At 39.0% G+C, this 20907-nt stretch overlaps 1 protein-coding gene across 1 annotated transcript in view; it reads left to right on the forward strand.

Annotated features, from left to right (window-relative positions):
- The first annotated feature begins 6867 nt into the window (after positions 1 to 6867).
- Positions 6868 to 20907, forward strand: part of BPIFB1 (BPI fold containing family B member 1) — a 31114-nt gene continuing 17074 nt past the window's right edge. The window contains exons 1-5 of the mRNA XM_044661558.1: positions 6868 to 6982; positions 8157 to 8298; positions 9678 to 9782; positions 10214 to 10363; positions 19024 to 19105. Coding sequence (XP_044517493.1) covers positions 6868 to 6982; positions 8157 to 8298; positions 9678 to 9782; positions 10214 to 10363; positions 19024 to 19105 — 594 coding nt within the window. The remainder of the gene's footprint in view (positions 6983 to 8156; positions 8299 to 9677; positions 9783 to 10213; positions 10364 to 19023; positions 19106 to 20907) is intronic.

Below are 20907 nucleotides of genomic sequence, written 5' to 3' on the forward strand. Positions count from 1 at the left end.
ACCAGAAACACTGGCCAAAATATGGGTCAGAAGACACCTCAATTTGTAAGAGTTTGTATTTGACAATCAGCAGGAGAAAAATGAGTACTAATGAGGAAAAGGCCTATGCTGCCCTCTGGCTTCCAGATATAGAGACATTTGTATTGAGGAGAAGGGAAGAAGGGAATAAAGCAGCAGTGGGGAGGAAGGGGAAGGATTCTGAATCAGGAGAGGAGGTGGAGAAGATTTGGGACCCACTGGAATCTCTTCCACAACCCCCTTTTCTGCTCTCTCCTCCTCCTGTTCCTGTTTTCCAGGTACCACCTGTTCTGGTTCAGGCTCAGGTGGTTCCTGTTCCTACACCTCCCCCACCAGTGTCAGCTCCTTCCCCACCATTACCAGCACCAGTCCCTCCAGTTGCTCCTCTAATTCCATTAGCTCCTCTACTGCCTCAGACCAAGGCAGCAGCAATGGTTTCCCCAGAACCATATGGATCTATGGCCAGAGAGCTTAAGAGATTATTAGAAGATCAGACAAATCTCCCTTTTAGAGGACTGATGAAACAGTATCCACTCAGAAAGGTCTAACTGGGGCAGAGTGTAGGGTATGTCAGTGCCCCACCCCCAGTGCCTCTGAAGTGCAGAACTTTAAAAGGGAAATGAGGAATTTATTAAAAGATCCTATAGGAGTGGCAAAGTAGATTGATCAGTTTTTAGGACCAAATCTCTATTCTTGGTCACAGTTAATGGCAATTTTATGACAGTTATTCACAGAATAAGAGCAAGGACAGATTAGAAGGGCAGTAATGTAAGCCTGGGATGCTGAACATGAGATTGAAGGGGGGCCAAATGGTGAGCAAATATACCCCATAAGAGATCCGGGCTAGAATAGTAATGAACCTATCCACCATATGAATATGAGGGATCTCAGGAAGATGATTATTCAAGGGATAAGAACAGCAATATCCTGGAGTCTGACTTTAAATAGAATCTATGAGACTAAACAGAGAAAGGATGAGACCCCCACTGAATTTGTAAATAGGTTGAGGGAAGCATTTAGCAAATACTCTGGAATAGATCTGACTGAGCCTTTTGGACAAAGTCTCTTAAAGACCTATTTTATAACTAATGCATGTCCAGATATCCGTAAGAAGTTCTAAAAGATAGATGAATGGGTGATGAAAGCCCTTGATGAACTGCTACAACAGGCTCAGATGATCTACATCATGAGAGAGGATGAGGAAGAGAAGAACAGAGTCAAAGTTCTTGTTCAGGTTATTAAGGAAATACAAGATAGAAGAAGGCTTTGCAGATTAGATTGAGGCAGATAGTGAGAGAGAAAGTAAGGAGGGAAAGCAAGTCAGAAGAGTTTGAGGTCTCATAAAGCAGGGGGAAAGACAGGGAAGTCCCCAGGGGAAGAGAGAGTTCACCTGACTTGCTACAACTATGGTAGATTGGAACAATGTGAGAAAAGATTGCCCCAAACTAGAGAAAAAGTGTAAGATCTACTTGATCTTAGAAATAGACAGTAAAGGGAGAGGAAAAGAAGGATTCAGAATTGAGTCCATCAGAGCAGAGGACCTGAGACCCTCTTGAGGATCTCCCTTGCCCTTATCTGTTTCCTCCTCCTGTTCCTCAAGTGTCACCTCCTTCTGCTCCTGTTCCCCCTGTACCAGTACCACCACCATAGGCTCACTTCCTCCTACTATTCCTGAGTCTCCATTAGCTCCTCCAGTACTTTAGCTAGAAGCAGCAGTAACTTTCTCACTTGAGAAGATTATAAACCCTTATGAATCTTACAGACCCCTCCATAGGGAATCTGAACAGTTAATACAGGAGCAGAGAAACTTATTCTTAGATGGGGTAGTAAAGCAGTGCCCACTGAGGGAAGCTTAACTAGGACAGGGTTATATAATATGGCTATAATAATGTTCCCCTCAGTGGCTCGGAAGGAAAGTCCTCTAGAAACAGGAGAAAAGCAGAGACCGATAAGACAAGATACTATGAAGGTCTGGAATAATGAGGGTTCCATAGCCCAAAGTGAATCAAGAAGTCAACAGAAATTTCCTCTCTGGGATAGCAAGGAATCTGTCCACCATACCAAGCAGAGAGAGGAAGAAACTCCCACTGAATTTGTAAATAGATTAAGGGAGGCAGTTAAACAACAATCTCAAAGGTGTTTGTAAGGAAGAAAGGATGGAGCAATCAATTTGGAAGGCCTCCAGAGTCCTGGTCAGCTCAAACCTGTGAGCTATGTGCTCTAAATCAGGCCCTAAAAATACTGGGAGACCAAGGAGGGAAAAAAAAATATATATATATATATATACTGACATGGGGAGTAGTTCATGTATTTGGAAAAATTTGGAGTGAACTAAGAATGATTTCTAGTAAGGGAAAGGAATGAGCACATATTGAGCTGCTAGAAAAAGTGCTTGAAATATGTTAGTCAGAACAATTGGCTGTGATCCAAGTGAATGGACATCAAAAGGGAAATTCCACTGAAGCCAAGGGAAACAGAATAGCCCATGAAGAAGCTAGGAAAGCTGGGGTTGAGGAAATTTTGCATTTCACTCTCTGCTCTTTCTAGAAGACAGAGGCTGGAACATGCTTTAACTGTGATATCTGTCTTTGGTAAGTCTGTGTTCTGAGTCATGTGTGTCATATGTTCTGTGTGCATACTGGGGAGGTTTTGGGGGAAGAAAATCTCTGATTGAGGAGGTACTCTGTCTCTCTTCTCCATTATTCTAGAAAAATAAAGGAGCTGATATACCAGAGAATATGTTTAAGGAATTCAAAAAGAACACTCCTGTGAGAAGGAATTTTGCATTTTGCTCTCTGTTCTTTCTAGAAAAACAGAGACTAGAAAAGGTTTGTTCAATACTTCCTCCTTCTTCCTCTCATGGTCAGAGAGAGAGAGAGAGGTGGAAGAGAAGTACAGAAAGGGATATTTTGATCCCACAATTGGAAGTTAATTTGAAGGTTGATGTATTATACAGTCTTGGAAAATCACAAATAATTCTGGAATGTGCTTGTGAAACTAATTAAGTGAATATAAAAGTGATCAGTTAATAAGATTCCAGAAGGGTTCTATTCTCTTCTAGTGGTGAGAAAGCTGTATGTCCCCATTGAGATTTAACATGAACAATAGTTAGAGATTTGAATATCTGAACATTCCTAAAATGTTTGTATTTTAGTACTTCAAAGTTGGGGATTGAAATGGCATGAGTAGTCAGCTTGATTAGCCTACTATTTGCTGGCTATTTAATGAAAAATGAGCATTTAATATAGTGTAATGTGCAATTTAAAGAAAATTTAAGAAAAAAATTGTTGGGTTTACAAATGAAAACGTATAAATGTTATTTTGATATATTTGCTATTATAGTGAACACCAGGTGAAAATGTAATGACTATTGGGATTGAGAAGTTTTAAACTTTATAGATTTAAGATGGAACAAGAGTTTGGAATATTGTTGGGGGAATTTCTGAATTTGTGACTAAATTATGATATTGTTACCAAAGTATGTACTTGGTGCAGGAATGATTCTGCTAAAATGTAAATGTGTTTAGATGTGAACATGTGTTTAGATGCAATTTATTAGAATGTCATTGTGTTGAGTCACAAAATGATCTATGATTTGTACTGCAAACTAAAGTAATATTTGAAGTGAATTGGATAAGACAATATGCAAAAGATATTATGTATTTTATGTATATGGATAATGCATTGTTAATAAGATTGATACTGGTCTCTTCTGAGTTATCAATAAAAGGTAACAAGACACCTGGCAAAGTGGATGTTTTAGAGACTAGAAAGTTTAAGCAAGTAACTGTTTCATCTCCCTCTCTTACCTAGGAGAGGCAAGTGTATAACCTTGAGTGTTCTCAGAGAAGGCAGGCCTTTCACTTACCCAGCATCAAACTAAGGAAAAACCCTCAGTTGCCAGATTCTCCATAAGGAGAATCTATTAGTCAATTCAAGTCAAGTAAACAAACATATTATTAAACTTATTATGTGCCAGGCTCTGTGCTAAACACTGGGGCTATAAAGAAAAGGCAAACAGTCTCTGCCCTAGAGCAGTGATGGGCAAACTTTTTAAAGAGGGCGCCAAAGGAAAGGAAATGCTCATCTGTCAGTCTGTTTCTAAGGCAACTCTTTCAAAGTTTCATTGTACTGTATCCTACTCATTGTATTTGTCAGATTAGGAATAATGTCCTGGCCAGATAGAACATTTCAGCCCCACCCCCACCCCCATCTGGCCCATGGCCTGTAATTTGCCCATCACTGCCCTAGAGGAGTTCATGTTCTAATTAAGGAGATAACAATGCAAATTACTGTGCATATACAAGGTACTAGGGAAGTTACTAGCATGGAGGTGGGGAATGGGCCTGGAAAGGCCTCTTGCAGAAGTTAAGATTTGAGCTGTGTCTTGAAAAAAGCCAAGGAAGCTGGGAATCAAAGATGACGGGGTGCTTTCTAGGCAAAGGAGATAGTCAGTAAAAAGGTATGTAATTGGGAGTTGGAAAATAGCATGTAAGGAACAACAAGAAAGAAGGTCAACAGAGAATCTGTAGAGGAAAATAAGGTGCAAGAAGATTGGAAAGGTAGGAAGGAGTCAGGGTTTTAAGAGTTTTAAGAGTCAAATAGAGGGAGGATTTCAAGTCTAAGCTTGCAAGTTGGTAAGACAGTGGAATTTATTAAGTAGGGGAAGGAAACACATAGTCAAGAGTTGGGCTTTAAGAAGATCACTTTGATAGCTGAATGGAGGATGGACTGAAATAACTTAAGCAGATTGTCTCTCTCTCTCTCTCTCTCTCTCTCTCTCTCTCTCTCTGTTTGCCTGTCTATCTGTCTCTGTCTGTCTGTTTGTCTGTCCCTCCCTCTCCCTCTCTCCAACCCAAGCAAGTTATTGCAGTAGTCCAGGTCTGAGATGATGAGGGCTTACAGCAGGGTGGTGGCAGTGTCACAAGACAAAAGAAGGGCTCATCTGAGAGATCTTGAGATGGTAAAAAGAAAGAATTTGAAATGGATTGGATATTGTAGGTAAACTAAGTAAGGAGTCAAGGAGAACAACTAAAATGTGAGCCCAAATGACTGGGAGGCTGCTGGTACCCTTAACGGTAATAGGAAAATATGGATGAGAGGAAAGTTGAAGGTGGACAGGAACATAATGTTAGTTCCAGAGTTCCAGCTGCAAATGTCTGTTGAAAGAATCTTTGCCTACAAGGGCCAAACTCTTTTTGAACCCGGAATAGCCATCTACATAGAGCCTCCTGTCAGTCATTTAATCTACATGTAATTCGAAAATAGATTCAAGTTTTAAAATTTCCTCCTCCTAGGAGGGGTCTCATTTCCCCCCAAGCTTTAGGAAGGAAGGAAGAAAGAAGGAAGGGAAAGTGGGAGGGAGGGAGGAAAAAAAAGAGGGAGGGAGGAAGGAGGAGGATGGAAGGATGGATGGATGGATGGATGGATGGATGGATGGATGGATGTGTTAAGTGGTTAGCATTGTGTTAAGCTCTGAGGAAATAAATAGAAAAGTAAGATCATCCCTGCTTTCAAAGAGCTGGCATTCTAATGGAGTATCTAGAGAGACCATATATTTTCTTCCAGAAGTTCTCAAAAGAAAGGTAAGTCACAATGATATATCCAAAGTATAGGAGGGACTGACCCCAAACTGAAACTATTAGAACTGTATGTCATTGAACTGATAAGTAATGAGGTCCCCATTAGGCCAAGGGTTCAAGCAGAGGGATACTAGACAAAAGATTGCTAATTCATAATCTTGTGCCTAGACCTTGGCAGAATGAAGCATCTCCCTCTATCTCAATTCTTTTTGTTTTTGAAAATTCTTGTTTTTATTATACATTTGTGTTGGGAGCCAATCAGAGAAATAGGGGTCTTTGATAGGGCCTTTTATCTGGATCCCCATAAAAATCAATATGGCTGATATGGCTACGTGGTTGATCCTGGTGGCCTGAGCCTGAAAGGCTGGGCTGCAAGTTGGATGGCTAATCCAAAATAATTGATCCCTCCTGAAGGCTCCTTTTATGATTGGAAGTCATTGAGATAAAGAGTCTCTAATAGATATTTTAATCTGGACCCCATCAAAAGATCAGATAGGTAACATTGTGTGTTTGATCTTTCTTCCCTGCAAGTCAGGATGCAGACAGGATGGTTTTGTCTAAGATAAAAATCTAGCCTCCTCTCTTCGATTCCTTTTATTATCCACACCTTTTCTTATTGGAAAGCATTATAATCTAATTTTCTAGGATGGCTTTAAGTTTTTAGTAAACCAACACTTAATGAGTTAACAGCCTTTTTTCACTCAGCAGAGGTCAGCTGCAGCTGTGGGTATATTTTTCTTACTGTTCCAGGCATCCCAAGGTCACGGAGTGGCAGGTTCAGGCAAAATTCCACTTTAGATAAAGTGAGGCTCATTTTTAACCTTAAGACTTTTTCTCATCTGGGCATGATCATGAGAAAATTCTTTGTAAAACCATATACTAATCATGATGCAATTCTGTAACCTTGGTGTGTCTACACAGCCGCAAACTCCTTTGTGCTTGGTAAGAAACAGCTCTTTTGAACAGAAAGTATAAAATAGAAAAAGCTCAGAGGCTTGAGGGAGCAGCCATGAGCTAACAGCCCCTGGCCTCCATCCCATTCTTTCACACCTAAACCATCCACTTATCAAATTCCTGGAGCTGTTGAATACCTTTCAACTTATTTGTGCTCAAAGCATCCCCCTCCCCCACCTGACTTTTGGTTGCCCTATGATTAATTTGGCCTTTCCCTAGATCCTTCCTCTTGCTCCATCCTTCTAATAGGATAATTTCCCTCCCATGAGGCATTGAGCTCACTCCATATTCTCTGTTGATTTCAGGACTAAAGATGCTCCAACCATGGGCACTGGCACTTCTCTGGGGTTTCCTTATAATGTCCTCAGTCCAAGCAGAACCTGGAGGCCAAGGGCTTTTGAACGTTAGTCCCAAACTTCTCAAAAAAGGTAAGTCATTGTGATAAGTGAGAAGGTTAGAAGGACAGGAGGGATTGTGCCACACTGAAACTATTTGAATTGTACCACATGGAATTGGTAGGTGGTGATGTTCACATGAGTTACATGGTTCAAGCACCAGGCTGCTAGAGAAAGGATCACTACTTGCACAGGTCTCCTTGAAATAGCTTCTATGGAGGCCTAATTTAGAGAAGCCTCTAATGTTGTGAGAGGACCAACAGTGTTCATAGGGAGACTAGAGATAGGACTTATTATACGACAAGGATGAGAGGTCCATCTCTAACTACGATGATGGTTCAGACTGGGGCTAGGCCTGAGGTTCAGTCTATAAATAAGGGTCGAGAATCTTTCTGTGCCTGGGGTTGATGTTTGGTCTGAGGCTGAGTGAGGGCTCAGCTCAGTGTGTGGTCAGAGGTCTGAGGGAAACTGACTGGCTCACAAACATGGACACCAGGATTTTAGCTTTGATTTGTATCTGTAACTAAGACTTCTTTCACTCAGGACAAAGCTGGTTGGTGCATTGGTCGTAGTGACACAAGGGCAACAGTGGGGGAAAGTGTATTGCTAGTGGGGGTACAGAAGACAAGGAGACAAACAGGCAAGAGAAAAGGAGGGATGAAAGAGTTCACCTGTGAGAACAGTTTTGACAATGGATTAGAGAGAACGTATCCCCCAGAAAGATCCATTCTCTGTCCCCACAGGGAATGGGGAGAGGAAGGTGGATCCTGGGAGAGAGATTTTAAGGTGAAGAGACCTTGAGGATGGATCCAGGTGAGGGAGCCATGTTGCATTATATGCACAGCATAGGACATGGAAGACTAGGGACTACAGGGAGAATAGTCTGAGGCTGCTAAAACGAGGGAGCATTATTCTTTGGAAAAGCAGTGCATTTCCCTGGATGTTGATGCCCTGGGACAAGACTCCAACAGCTCCACCCTAGTTATAGCTCTGTTCAGGTGGCACAAATCTCTCCCTAGAGGCTGAGCAGTCGGATAGGACTCTACTACTCTATTGAGCTTCAGTTTCCTTTTTGGACAAATGCAAGAATATTTGCACTATTTACCTCAAAGAGGTTTTTATGTTTTTGTTTTTGTTTTTGAGGAAAGTCATAAGTCATCTACATTTATAGATATAGCAAGTGTGATTTCAAGGAAATTTTTTCCAGTTTTTTTGCAGGAATTTGATAATCAGGATACTATTAAGATCCTAAAAGACTTGCCTCTCTATGATGCCATGAAGAGTAATTATATGACCAACTTACCTGTGATTGGAAACGTTGTCGGAAATATACTGACGCAGATTATAGGGTGAGCAGTTTGATGAAACAAAACATCCCCTGGCATAACTCAGTCTCTGGAGGGAGAGAATCCAATGTCGCTTATTTACAGTAACAATTGGTCATTTCAATTCAACTCAAAAACATTTATTAAATATTATGTATTGTGCTAATCAGGAAGATACAAAGAAAAGTTAGACCTGGTCCCTGGCCCTGCCCTTAATAAGCTTATAGTCTAGCTGACCCAGGAACAAGGAGAAAGAATGGTGCAGTGCAAACAACACTGGATTTGGAGTCCGAAGACATGGGTTCAAGCTCTTAAAAATTCTAGGCCTCAATTTCCTCATATACAAAATAGAATTGAACTAAATAATTCTTGAGGTCTAAATATGCACCTTCATGTATGATCCCATGTGCATTTGTGTGTGTGCATGTGTGTGATAGAGTATGCAACTATATCAGAGAGATCAGAAAGGTGAATCTATGAAGTAAGGAAGGGAGTTTATACAGCATCAAGAGGACAAGGACTTACAGACCCTTATCAAAGTCTGACATTTGCACTTGAGCATCTGTTTATGTTCTCTCTGTGTCTGTCTGTCTGTCTCTGTCTCTCTCTATTTGTGTCTCTGTCTGCCTATCTCACATCATCCCTCACCCTAAGGAAGTACCTTTCATGTGTGACTTTCTCCCTCAGAACCAGACCCTCACGGTACCAGGCAATTCAGGACAAAATCAATCCCTACAGGCCCTCAAGACCCAGACTAGTGTTGTTTTCTTCTTAGTTTGTTTTTTGTTTTTAGTGGAAATTTATAAAAAGTCTAATTAAAAAGCTTCTCTCCAAGGACTCTTCTGCATGTCAGGTCCTCAGCAACTGCAGACCTCATCTACCTTAATTCCTACTCTGTGTGTTTATATGAAAGGAATGGGGTGAGTGTGTTTGTATGTATCTATGGGTTTGTGTGTGTATGTGTTTGTGTTTACATGTATGCATACTTGAGAGTTTATGAATGCATATGTATATGTGAGTGATGAAAATTTTGTTCTGGCCTTGATGGCCTTTGAGGTCTCAGAGATTCTGGGATTCTAGGATTCTACAGAGTTACAACAATAGACCTAATTCAGCCCATTCAGCAAGAAAAGTCAAGCAAAATAGTCATTCAGCATTCAGTGACATTCTCCTTCACTAGGGTATGAAATAAGGCCAATGAAGAAGTGCCACCACAAGAAAATACACTTGGGTCCAGTGGTTTATACTTGCCCCCTCTGGTTTGTTCTTCACACATGACTCATTCATGTGCAACCTTCCCCCATCCCCGATAAGGGGGCAGCCACCATAGAGAGTCCTGGGACTGGGTCTTGGGTCTGGGGTCAGGGACCCTGGGCATCATCCTTGTCATTCCCTTGCTGCAGGCTGAATGTCAACACAGTTAACATTAAAAACTTAGAGGTGACTTTTACTGAGAGCGATCACCTCCAGATCAAGATCCCCTTTGATATGGTGGCCGTCTTAAACCTGTGAGTAACCCCGCCAAGAATTTGTGTCTCCTCCTTTGGGGCTGAGGTCTCCACTCAAGGTAGGGCTGCATTTCCACTCTTCTCCAGGGTCCCCTGGCCTTCTACTGCTGTTACTGGGTTTGGGCTACATCTAGTCTCATCTAAGTCCTGAAAGATATGGTCTACCTAGCAGTTATAGTTATGACACGGGCTCTGGGGATGAAACCTGGCCAGTTGATATGGGAGAGAGAGTCAGAGAAATGAACCTGAGAGAATTGCCTCATAGCTTCTGGCACAAACTTGGCATTCTCACAACTCCCTGCCCTGGACAGACACTCAGTGCTCCCAATTCCCACACATCCTCTCTTCAGCCAAGTACTCCCTGTTGAATTCTATTGGGAGTCTGTGTCAGGCTCAAGGTAATTTTCTGTGGTATCTCTATTCTATTATAGCGCAATTACCGACAAACTCGTTGAGCTGCACATAGAAAGTGATATCATAGCCGAAGTCCGAACAGTAATTGGCCAAGCAGGGCAATCTCACTTAGTCTTCAGCTACAGTACTGAAAGCCTCTCTAACTTGCAAATCAATCTTCTCCAAAAGTGAGTATTTTTCATGAATATTTTTGTACAAGTATTTTCCCTTATTATCTCTTTGGGGTACAAACGTAGTAGTGGTATTGCTGGATCAAAGGATATGCATTCTTTTAAAGCTCTTTCTGCATAATTCTAAATTATCTTCCAGAATTCTGGGTTTATTCACAACTCCTCCAGCATTTATTATTTTCCTTTACTGTCATATTGGCCAATCTGCTAGGTGTGCAGTGGTACCTCAGCATTGTTTTGATTTTCATTTCTCTAAAGAGAAATTTAGAACACTTTTTCATGTTGTTATTGATAGTTTTGATTTCTTTATCTGAAAACTGCCTATTCACATCCCTTGACCGTCTGTCAACTCAAGACTGCTTGATTTTTTGTACAATTGACTTAGTTCCTTCTAAATTTGAGAGATTAGACCTTTGTCAGAGGTTTTTGTTATAAATTTTCCCCCAATTTGTTGCTTCCCTTCTAATTTTGGTTGCATTGATTTTGTTTGTACAGAAACTTTTTAATTTAATATAATCAAAATTATTCATTTTACATTTTGTAGTGTTTTCTTTCTCCTGCTTGGTCTTAAATTCCTTCTTTTCCCATATATCTGACAGTTTTACTATTCACCTAATTTGTTTATATTTAAGTCATTTACCTATTCTGAATTAATCTTGGTAGAGGGTGTGAGATGTTGATCTAAACATCTAATCTCTCCCATACTGTTTTCCAGTTTTCCTAGCAGTTTTTGTCAAATAGTGGGTTCTTGGTCCAAAACTTTATCAAACACTATCTTGCTACTGAATTGACCCCAAGTATTCCACTGATCCACCCTTCTATCTCTAAGCCAGTACCATTCAACAGAGATTTTTTTGGAGGTGCTCCAAATGGTCCTCTCTACAAATAACATTGTGTTGACTGTATTTGATTTGGAAACATTGCAGTCTTCTAAGCAAGAACCACATTAACTTAACAAAAGTTAAGTCTTCACATGGAAAAAATGGATGAAGATTGTACATGTAGTTGTTATATGGAAAACCTATACAGCTGGGCCAGCCATAACTATAACTTGGATCAACAAGGAGAGAAAATTTACTAGGCTCAGAAATGAATTTAAAGAAGAGAAAGAACTGGATTGAATGGCCCAGGGCTTTTAATGATTCCAAGCTTCTTGTTGGCCCAAAATTCTATCTTTTCACCATAAATGCATTTCTGGTAATGCTTTATGGCTTTACCAGAACAATGTATTCTCCAAAGAATTAAAGATGTAGGTTACCCAAAAGGCAATGGAGAAACACATTATAGGTATGGATGTCATGAATTATATTATTGGTGTTTCAGAGGTTTATGAGCAGTACCAACTTCACATATATATAAATTCTCAGACTACTACTTCCCTAATTACCACAATAAATCTAATCAGCACAAGTACTAAAGTAATCTGAATGTATGCTTGAATATTTTTTCATAAATTAAAAAATTTCAACAACTCCCAAACTCAAAGCTCAGAGCTCCTACTCTGGTTTGTCAAATGTGTCTGATTAATTAGGCTCAGATGGGCAGGTTATTTCATTTTGGGTTATATCTTGAGCACCTTTGCTTTTTGGATCATATTCTATTATCTTTTGCAATATCTAGTGGCTGAATAGTTTTGGGTTACTGAATTTCTATATTCAGAAGTACTAGGAACATCTCTTGTATTATTTCTTGCATTATCAGAGTCACGCATTTTTATTTCTCATGTTTTCTGGAAAGCATATGATCCTTAAGTTGTCTCTACATATCCTGACTTGGAAATCAATTCATTTTGCTTATGTAGAGACTGGACATCCTTTTTTTTTTTTTAAACCCTTGTACTTTGGTGTATTGTCTCATAGGTGGAAGATTGGTAAGGGTGGGCAATGGGGGTCAAGTGACTTGCCCAGGGTCACACAGCTGGGAAGTGGCTGAGGCCAGGTTTGAACCTAGGACCTCCTGTCTCTAGGCCTGACTCTCACTCCACTGAGCTACCCAGCTGCCCCCTGGACATTCTTTTAATATTAATTATTCCTCCTTTAGGTTGTCCTTTACTTCAAAATATTGAAATTCCTAAATAAGTTGTTCTTTCTTTGCTTCTTTAATGAGACTTGCCACCCTATTTTCTCTTTTGTTAATTGTTTCTCTTTTGTAGGCCACAAATTCTACTCTTTATTACTTTATCTCTCCTTTCAAGAGTCTGGTTTCTTTTTTCAAGCATTCAGGAATGCTAACTTTCTGATTCCTTTTCCTTTTATGGAGGTCCCTCATTCTTCTACCACTTCTCAGTGGCCTGAGGAGATGGGGAAGAAAATCAGATTTCTATTGGGTAAACATGTACATTTGGGCAGATGGACTTTGAATCAGAAAACACACTCTCCAGCTATACAACTGTGTAGACAAATTACTTAAGTTCTCAGTTTCCATTTCCTTATCTGTATAGTAGGCATAATAATAATCATGCTACCTTTTTCCATTGTGAGAAAAGTGTTTCTAAAAATGCAGAGGATTATATAAGTTTAACGTGTAACAAAATCTTAGGGGGAGGTGTCAAATTGACCTTTTACATCTTATGTCTGGTTTGTTCTCTTTTAGTCAATAGAATCTTATTTTTCTGGGGGAAATTTTAAAAAACAACCAAACTTCTGAAGGTTTTAATAACATCAAGTAGCCAATAGGAACATTTTAACAAGTTGAATCAGACAAGTACATACTTTAGTTACTTAGAAATACATAGTTTTTATAATAAACAGAAAACATTCTGGGGCAAAACATGCTATACATCTTGTCAAATCTTTCACAAAATAGAGACATCAAATGGCCTAGAACCCCCATCTATTCCCAACAAGTGGCCTTAGAAGCAATAAAAAAAGCAATAATTGTTATTGTTCAGTTGTTTGATCATGTCCAACTCTTCATGACCCCTTGGATCATACTGTTCATGGGGTTTTCTTGGCAAAGATTCTGGAGTGGTTTGCTATTTCCTTTTTCCAGTGGATTAGGACAAACAGAAGCTAAATAACTTGCCCAGGGTCACACAACTAGTAAGTGTCTGTGGCTGGATATTAATTCACTAATTAATTTATTTCAGGCCCAGCACTCCATTTAGCTAAGTCACCTAGCTGCCCCTTGGAGCAATAGAAATTGCTTGCTAACAATAACAACAATAATAATTATATCAGTTGTTGTCTAGATTACATCTGTGGAGATTAAAATTAATATTCAATAACTAAAATATTATATTTAATAAAGTTTTTATTAATAAACTAACAAAAGAGACCTAACTAAAAGGATACTACCCAGCCTGCTTCCAGGAGCAAAAGAGAGAGAAGGAGGAGTTACAACCAACTATAAAACAATAACATGACCTTGCAAACATGGAGGCACAGGTGAGATTAAAGGGAATTTTGGGAAAACTAAGGGACTTATGAGGGATAAAGTCCAAGGTTCAAAATCTCCATTTATACATACCCCCTGTGATCCTTTGGAAGACCAGTTTTCCTAGTGGATCATAAAAACATAATCAACTTATAAATTGCAATAATTTGTGGGTAAAAGGGAAAAAAGAACAAAATCAATGATTGCCACATTAACAAAAAGCCAATTTGGGGACAGTCCCCTTTGGCATAAAAGTATACATTCAAAACAAATGCTTTTAACCCCTCAAAGTTCAAATTCACATCCCAAAGTTCAACTCTGTATCTTCTTGATACAGTGTGTGGTCTCTGCAGGCATCTTCATAGCACCTTTTCCAAACAGGTTTGTCTTCTGGATTCTGGGAGGAAGCAAGTTTCTAACCCTAAAATTTCCTAAATTCAAATCAAAGTTCACAACAATAACAAAGCCCCCCCTCCCGAGAAAAATAATAAAAAACAAGGCTCACTCAGGGATACATGGCTGAGTTATAAAGTTTATGAATCAATTGCAAAAGAAATCAAAAACATTAGAAAATCCACATAAAAGAGAAAAAATAACTTGTGGATGAAATATAAAATATCTAAGTCTTATGTCTAAAAAAAATCTAAGTAAAGGAAAAGCAAAACTATAGCAGGTCCTTGAATCAGGACCCAATTAAAGTGGTTTAAGTAATTATGCACTTACCCAATCAGTAGCCAGGACTACAGAAAGTTTGCCATACTTATAAAAGACAGAAAAAAGAAACTAGATTATAGGAGCAAATGGGAACCACAATGGCAGCTAGAGATGCTTGTTAGAATGTGGTTCAGAGGAAATCCTGCATCTTAACATATGTCAAGCACCGCAACCTCAAACCCCCAAAAAGTTCAAGTCCTCTTGTCTTGGCTCAGAATTACATCAATCAAGTCATTATATTTTCCAAGGTTGTATAAGCAACATGTGACCTTGATAGTTTAAGATGACCAATCCAGGATACATAAGACTAATGTGCTTCTTTTTAACTTAAAAAAATTTTTGTGTAAGATGTTCATGGGCTTTTTTACAATTTTATGTTGTTCAGTAAAATCATAGGGAAATGGTACAGATAAAGAATCACATAACAGAATAGATATTAATTAGATGAATACAGATAAAGTTTAAAAAAATTAAACCTTAAAGAAATCAACAAATACTATAATATAAGGAAATAAATTACAAGCGGTATGGTCAAAAACCCTTTTTACCAATCCCAATAGACTTGTTCACTATTAGGGAGGGGAGATGCTGAGAATGATTAGCAAGCAATAAACTTCCAGATATATTTTAAGATTATTTCCCCTCCCCCATATAAATCAATCATTCTGATTTTGTTTGTCAGAGCTCTGAATTTTGTCAGAGTGGGGCATAATTCTGCACTGAGCATAGTATAGAGGAATCTCAAATTGGATGTATTATAAAGGCTGGCCAAATGGCAAGGGGGTGAAGGGAGATGAATTTCTCCCCTGAATCTTAAGATTAGCAAAGCTCTCAACTGTAAGGCATTCAATCAACACAATCCCTCCCACCCCCGAAAAGAAGTAAACAGATCCAAACTGTACTTTGTAAAGTTACCAACTCAAACTGTTGTTTCAGAGTTGCAAGCAGGCTTTGAAACAGCATTATTCCTCCACAAAAAAAAAAAAAAAAAAAAAAAACACTTAATGGAAGCTTGTTTACAGAGTAAACACAAAGAAACAAAATTTCTAGAGGGAGAACAATAGGGCATTTGCATGTGAGAGAACTGGTCAAAAGGTAGAGACAAAATCCCCAAAAGTTCTACTTCAAATCTACTGATTTAGTCTCTCTGCCCTCAAAAGAAAAACTGCAGAGAAGTCCCATTCCTGTGGGGGAAAAAAAATCCGAGTTGCAAGTCTCTCTCAGTCAGGATTCTAGGGTCAGCTTAAGAGTTTGGCTTAAAAAATGGCTAGTGCAAGTTGGAAAATGGAGTGGGGGAAGGGATTGGAGTTCTCACCAGTCCACTAGGAAAAAAGCAGCTAGGATTCGCAGGCTGCAGACTGGGAGTGGTGCGGAATGCTGGCTCAAGCAGATGGTTGTGAAAAGGCAGCAGCAGCAAAAGTAGGCGGGCTGGCAGGCAGAGTCTGCAGTGGCCGAGATGAAGTGAAAGCAGGTGGGCTAGGTGGCAGGCAAAGAAAAAAACTGCAGGAACATAGGGAGAGAAAGGGAAACCCCAGCTCTCAGCTCTCAGCTCTCAGGCAAACTTACTAACTATAATGAAAATCTATTTTTAAAAAATATTTGAGAATTCTATCCCTTCGTGGTTGCCAAAATGTGTAGATTAAAATTAATAAAAATAAAATTAATAACTAAGATATACTTAATCAAGTTTTATTAATAATAATTAATAATAAACTAACAAAAGAGACCTAACTAAAAGAGTAGTAACCAGCCCACTCCCAGGAGCAAAAGAGAGAGAGGGAGGAGTTACAACCAGCTATAAAACAATAACATGACCACACAAATATGGAGGCACAGGAGAGATTAAAAGGATTTTGGGGGAAACTAAGGGACTTATGGGGGATGAAGTCCAAAGTTCAAAATCTCCATTTATATACATCCAACTCTTCCTTGGCCCTCTTTGGGGTTTTCTTGCCAAAGATACTGGAAAGGTTTGCCATTTCCTTCTCTAACTCATTTTACAGATGAGTAAACTGAGGTTAACAGAGTTAAATTGCTTTCCCAGGATCACACAGCTTGGTAGTATCTGAGGCCAGAGGAAGATGAGTTTTTCTGACTTTAGGCCCAGCACTCTATCCACTGTGCCACTTAGTGTCCCATAATAATCAAAGAAGTAGCAACAATAATTTAGCATTAAGGTATTCAAAGGGTTTTACATAGATAATCTCACTTGATTCTCACAAAAATCATCATTTCCTTATTTTCATTCATCTTTGAATAAATTAGTGAATCAATATTTATCAAGCCTAATATTGCTAAAATCTTTGCTAATTGCTAGAGATACAAATACAAAAGCAAAAGCTTTGCCTGCCCTGAAAATACTTACATTCTAATCAGGGAAATAATACTCAAAAGGAATTGTAAGCCAGAAATGGTGAGTAAAGTCATAAGGAGTAGGACACACTATTCAGAAAAAAGGGACAAAAATTTAATTTGATCATTGTTGATGTTTCCGAAAAGGGGAAGGAGATTTTGGAAGAAGAGTTTGGAAGAAAACTGAGACTTTCTAAAAATAGTGTTGAGAAGACTACCCACTCATTAGGAAAGGAGGGCTCCAGAAATGAAGTTCCTCCTGGTGATAGTGTCTGCTATAGGAGAGTATAGATATGGCCAGGGCAGAGGGAGTCCTTTAATATGACAATAGAAATAGCTTTCTGTTATTGATAATTTTCTGGGAATTGTGATAATCTTTGACTCCCTTCATGATAAATGTAGGGACCTAGAAATACAATTTATATCTAGGAAATAAAACAACTATCTCTAGGAGCTAGTTCATCAAACCACAAGAAAATAAAAATACAGATGTTCTTGATAGTAGTATAAGTTTCATTTTCCTGCGACTTCTGTAGATATTAGCAGTGGTCAGAAAAGGGCAAAATATTAAGATCTTCTTAATTCTTAAAAAAGAAAAAAAAATAATTGTCCTATTCCCTATTCAGCTACTGTTTCATGGCTGTCCTACCAACTGTTTTCTCTGCTTGTTGCAGTGTGAGTTTAATGGCCTTTTAAAAATGTTTTCTTTTTTTAAAGTTATTCTTTCTTTCTAAATATTTTTCCATGTTTGAGTCTGACACTATTGTAATAGAGTACTCTTAGCTCTAAAGATAACATGCTTTGTTGGTTCTCTTACTTCCCCTCCATCAGCCACTTCTCTATCTCCTTCAAGAGCTTTGTTGTTGTTGTTGCTGCTCAGGCCTGTTGGACTCTTTGTGACCCCATTTAGGGTTTTCTTGGTTAAGATGCTGAAGTAGTTTGCAATTTTCTTTTCTAGTTCATTTTATAAATAAGGAGATTGAGGCAGACAGAGTTAAGTGACTTGCTCAGGATCATACAGATAGAGTCTGAGGTCAAATTTGAGCTCAGGAAAAGGAGTCTTCCTGACCCAAGGCCTAGCACTCACTGTACCATCTAGCTACTGATAAACTCTAATTAATACTATTGCAAAAGTCTTATAATTTTTCTTTCCCTTTTCCAAACTGTATTGCTATCAGAATAATATTTTTGTGCATAAAATTATATAACTTCTTTACTAGAAAGTATTTAGTGGTCCCATATTGCCTATGGAGTTAAGTTCAAACTCTTTTGCCTAGAATTCAAAGCCCTCCACCAAGAGTCACCATTAAATATTAATCCTCACCTCTAGTGGTATTAGGTTTATAGAAATTGGGTTAGAGTTGATAGTAAGAAGACCTGGTTTCTAATCCTAGCTCTTCAAATTACTTAATGATCTTGAGTCTCATTTTCTTCATTTGTAAAATGGGGATGATCCTGTTTGCTTTAACTACCCAAAAAGGCTTTTCTTGGGAAAGAACTGTTATAAACTCAAATGCACAAGAAAAATGTAAGTTGTTATAAATGTCAGCCATTATTCTATATTATTATATAAAATGACTTATTGCCATATATAAACATGTTACTGTTTAGGGGGTGGTAATGGTGGCCATCCTCTGGTTTCATTATTTCTTTTTCTTTCTTTTTTTTTTTTCAACCCTTACTTTCTATCTTAGAATCAATACTGTGTATTGGTTCCAAGGCAGAAGAGCGGTAAGGGCTAAGCAGTGGGGGTTAAGTGCCTTGCCCAGAGTTGTACAGTTAAGAAATGTCTGAGATCAAGTTTGAACTCAGGACCTACCATCTCTGGGCCTGATGGTTTCATTATTTCAGAAAATTCTTGGTAATCTGGATGTGGAATCAAGAAGACCTGAGTTCAAATCCTACTTCAAACATTTGTTAGCTGTATAAGATTGACCTAGGTTCTACCTCTGTGTGCCTCAGCTTTCTCATCTGTAAAATAAAGAGAATAATGGCACCAAACTCACAGGAGTGTTAAGAGGATGAAGTAAGAGAATACATGCAAACTTTAAAGGATTAGATGAATGTGGGCTCTTAGTAATTGATCTGTGTCAGTGGGGCGGTGGGGTGGTGGAGTCTATACACCAGAGCCTCAAAATATTCAAATAGAAGCCTCTTTTGGTACCCTTCTAGCTGTTAATATTGGTTTCCATCTTTCCCTGTTTTATCTTGGACAGATTCTCCTTTACAGTCAACTATGTGGCTAACGGCGTTATTGAGTTACTGATGCCAGCACTTCCCAAGTTATTGAAGAAAGAGGTGAGTGTGATATCTTTTCCTTATGGGTGGGAGAGTGGTGGTATCTTTGGACAAAGCCTTGTGGGAATCCATTTGTGCCAATAATGGCAGTGATGTGACCATTAGCTGGAAGAACCAGTTGACTCAGTTGTGAGAACTAAACCCTAAATCATTGATTTTTTTTTTATTTTTTTTTTTTTTATCCTGGGACTCCATTCTAGGAGCATAGGGCCACAACCAGTAGGCAATGGGTCGCTCAGGATCACCCAGCTGGGAAGTGTCTGAGCCCGGATTTGATCCTAGGACCTCCTGTCTCTAGGCCTGGCTCTCAATCCACTGAGCTAGCCCAGCTGCCCCTACTTTAGGTTGCAGTTTCTTTAGCAGATGTAGTTTTTACAGGGTGGGGTTGCTAGCCCCACGCCCAACCCTCCTCCTTTTTCATCTGGGCTAGGGACCGTCCTTAGCCCAGGAGTGGTAAGGGTGGGCAATAGGGGTCAAGTGACTTGCCCAAGGTCACACAGCTGGAAGTGTCCGAGGCTGGACTTGAACCTAGGACCTCCAGTCATTGATTAGTGAATTAAATTTGACTATGGATATTTTAGCTGGAAAAAGGAAAACTTAAGGATTGCAGAAGCCCTACTTTAAATATCTGAAAAGTTATCATGGTAAAAAGGGATTAGACTAGGGCTTCTTAACCATTTTGTGTCATGGAACCCTTTGTCAGTCTAGTGAATGCTATGGACCCCCTTCTCTGAATGTTTTTAAATGCATAAAATAAAATACATAAAATTATAAAGTAAATCACTTATATTAAAATATGGTAATTAAAATATGAAATTAAAGTTTTTGAGCCCCATTAGACAATCTTAAGGGCAGGGATAGTCTTGATTTTTATTTGTATTTTCAGTACTGACTACAAGCCTTAGTATAAGGTTTTTTAACAAATGTTCATTCATTCATTCCTTTACTCTTTTTGACTCCAGAGGGTAGAAGTAGGAGTAGTGAATAAGCCCCAGGGGAATCCGATTTCAGTTCCTTATGTAGATTTCCTAACAATCAGCACCCTCCCAAAGTGGAATTGATTGCCTCAGGATGCAATACTTGGACTTCCAATAGTCATATGGGTCAGACATCAATCTAAAGTCTTGTTCAAGAAGAGAATTATGACCTGACCTGACCTTACCTTTGCCTCTTTGTAGCCATATTATGATTTCCTACAAAACAACTCCCATATCATAATTCCTTTGTTGGACTGCCTCATGGGAAGCAATGCCATGTAACACTGTGCTGAAAAGTTTTCTGTAAACTAAATTTTTATATATTGAATCCAGGGTTGTTATTGACTTGAAACTGCAAAAACATTTTCAATGTGCTTTCTTATTATACCTAATTTCTCTGAGCAGAGGGTTTGTAGAGGAAGGATTACTATTTAGTTTCAGGAGCCTGAACTAAGAGCAATGGGTGGTACTTTCCTAGGGGTAAATTTTAGACAGATGTTGGAGAAAACTTTCTAGCAATTAGAGCTGTCCAAGAATGGAACCATCAGCCTCAAGAGCTCCTTCCCTTTCCACAGAGGTCTTCAAGAAGAGGTTAGATTGTTGAGCACTTGTTGGGATGGCCAGTGAGGTCCTAGCCAACTCTCGATTTTGATCCTTAAAACTTAAACTTAACAAATTTATTCTTCCTTCCCTCCTTCTTTCCTTCCTTCCTACCCACCCTCCACTTGAAAATGTAGGAGATGAAACCCTTACTGAGTGTCAGACTCATACACTGGCAACTGGCTCCATGTGTCCACAAGAGATGGCATAGGCTAGTAGATCAGA

Source organism: Gracilinanus agilis, chromosome 2, assembly GCF_016433145.1.
Source record: "Gracilinanus agilis isolate LMUSP501 chromosome 2, AgileGrace, whole genome shotgun sequence".
In the NCBI taxonomy this organism is placed as follows: Eukaryota; Metazoa; Chordata; class Mammalia; order Didelphimorphia; family Didelphidae; genus Gracilinanus; species Gracilinanus agilis.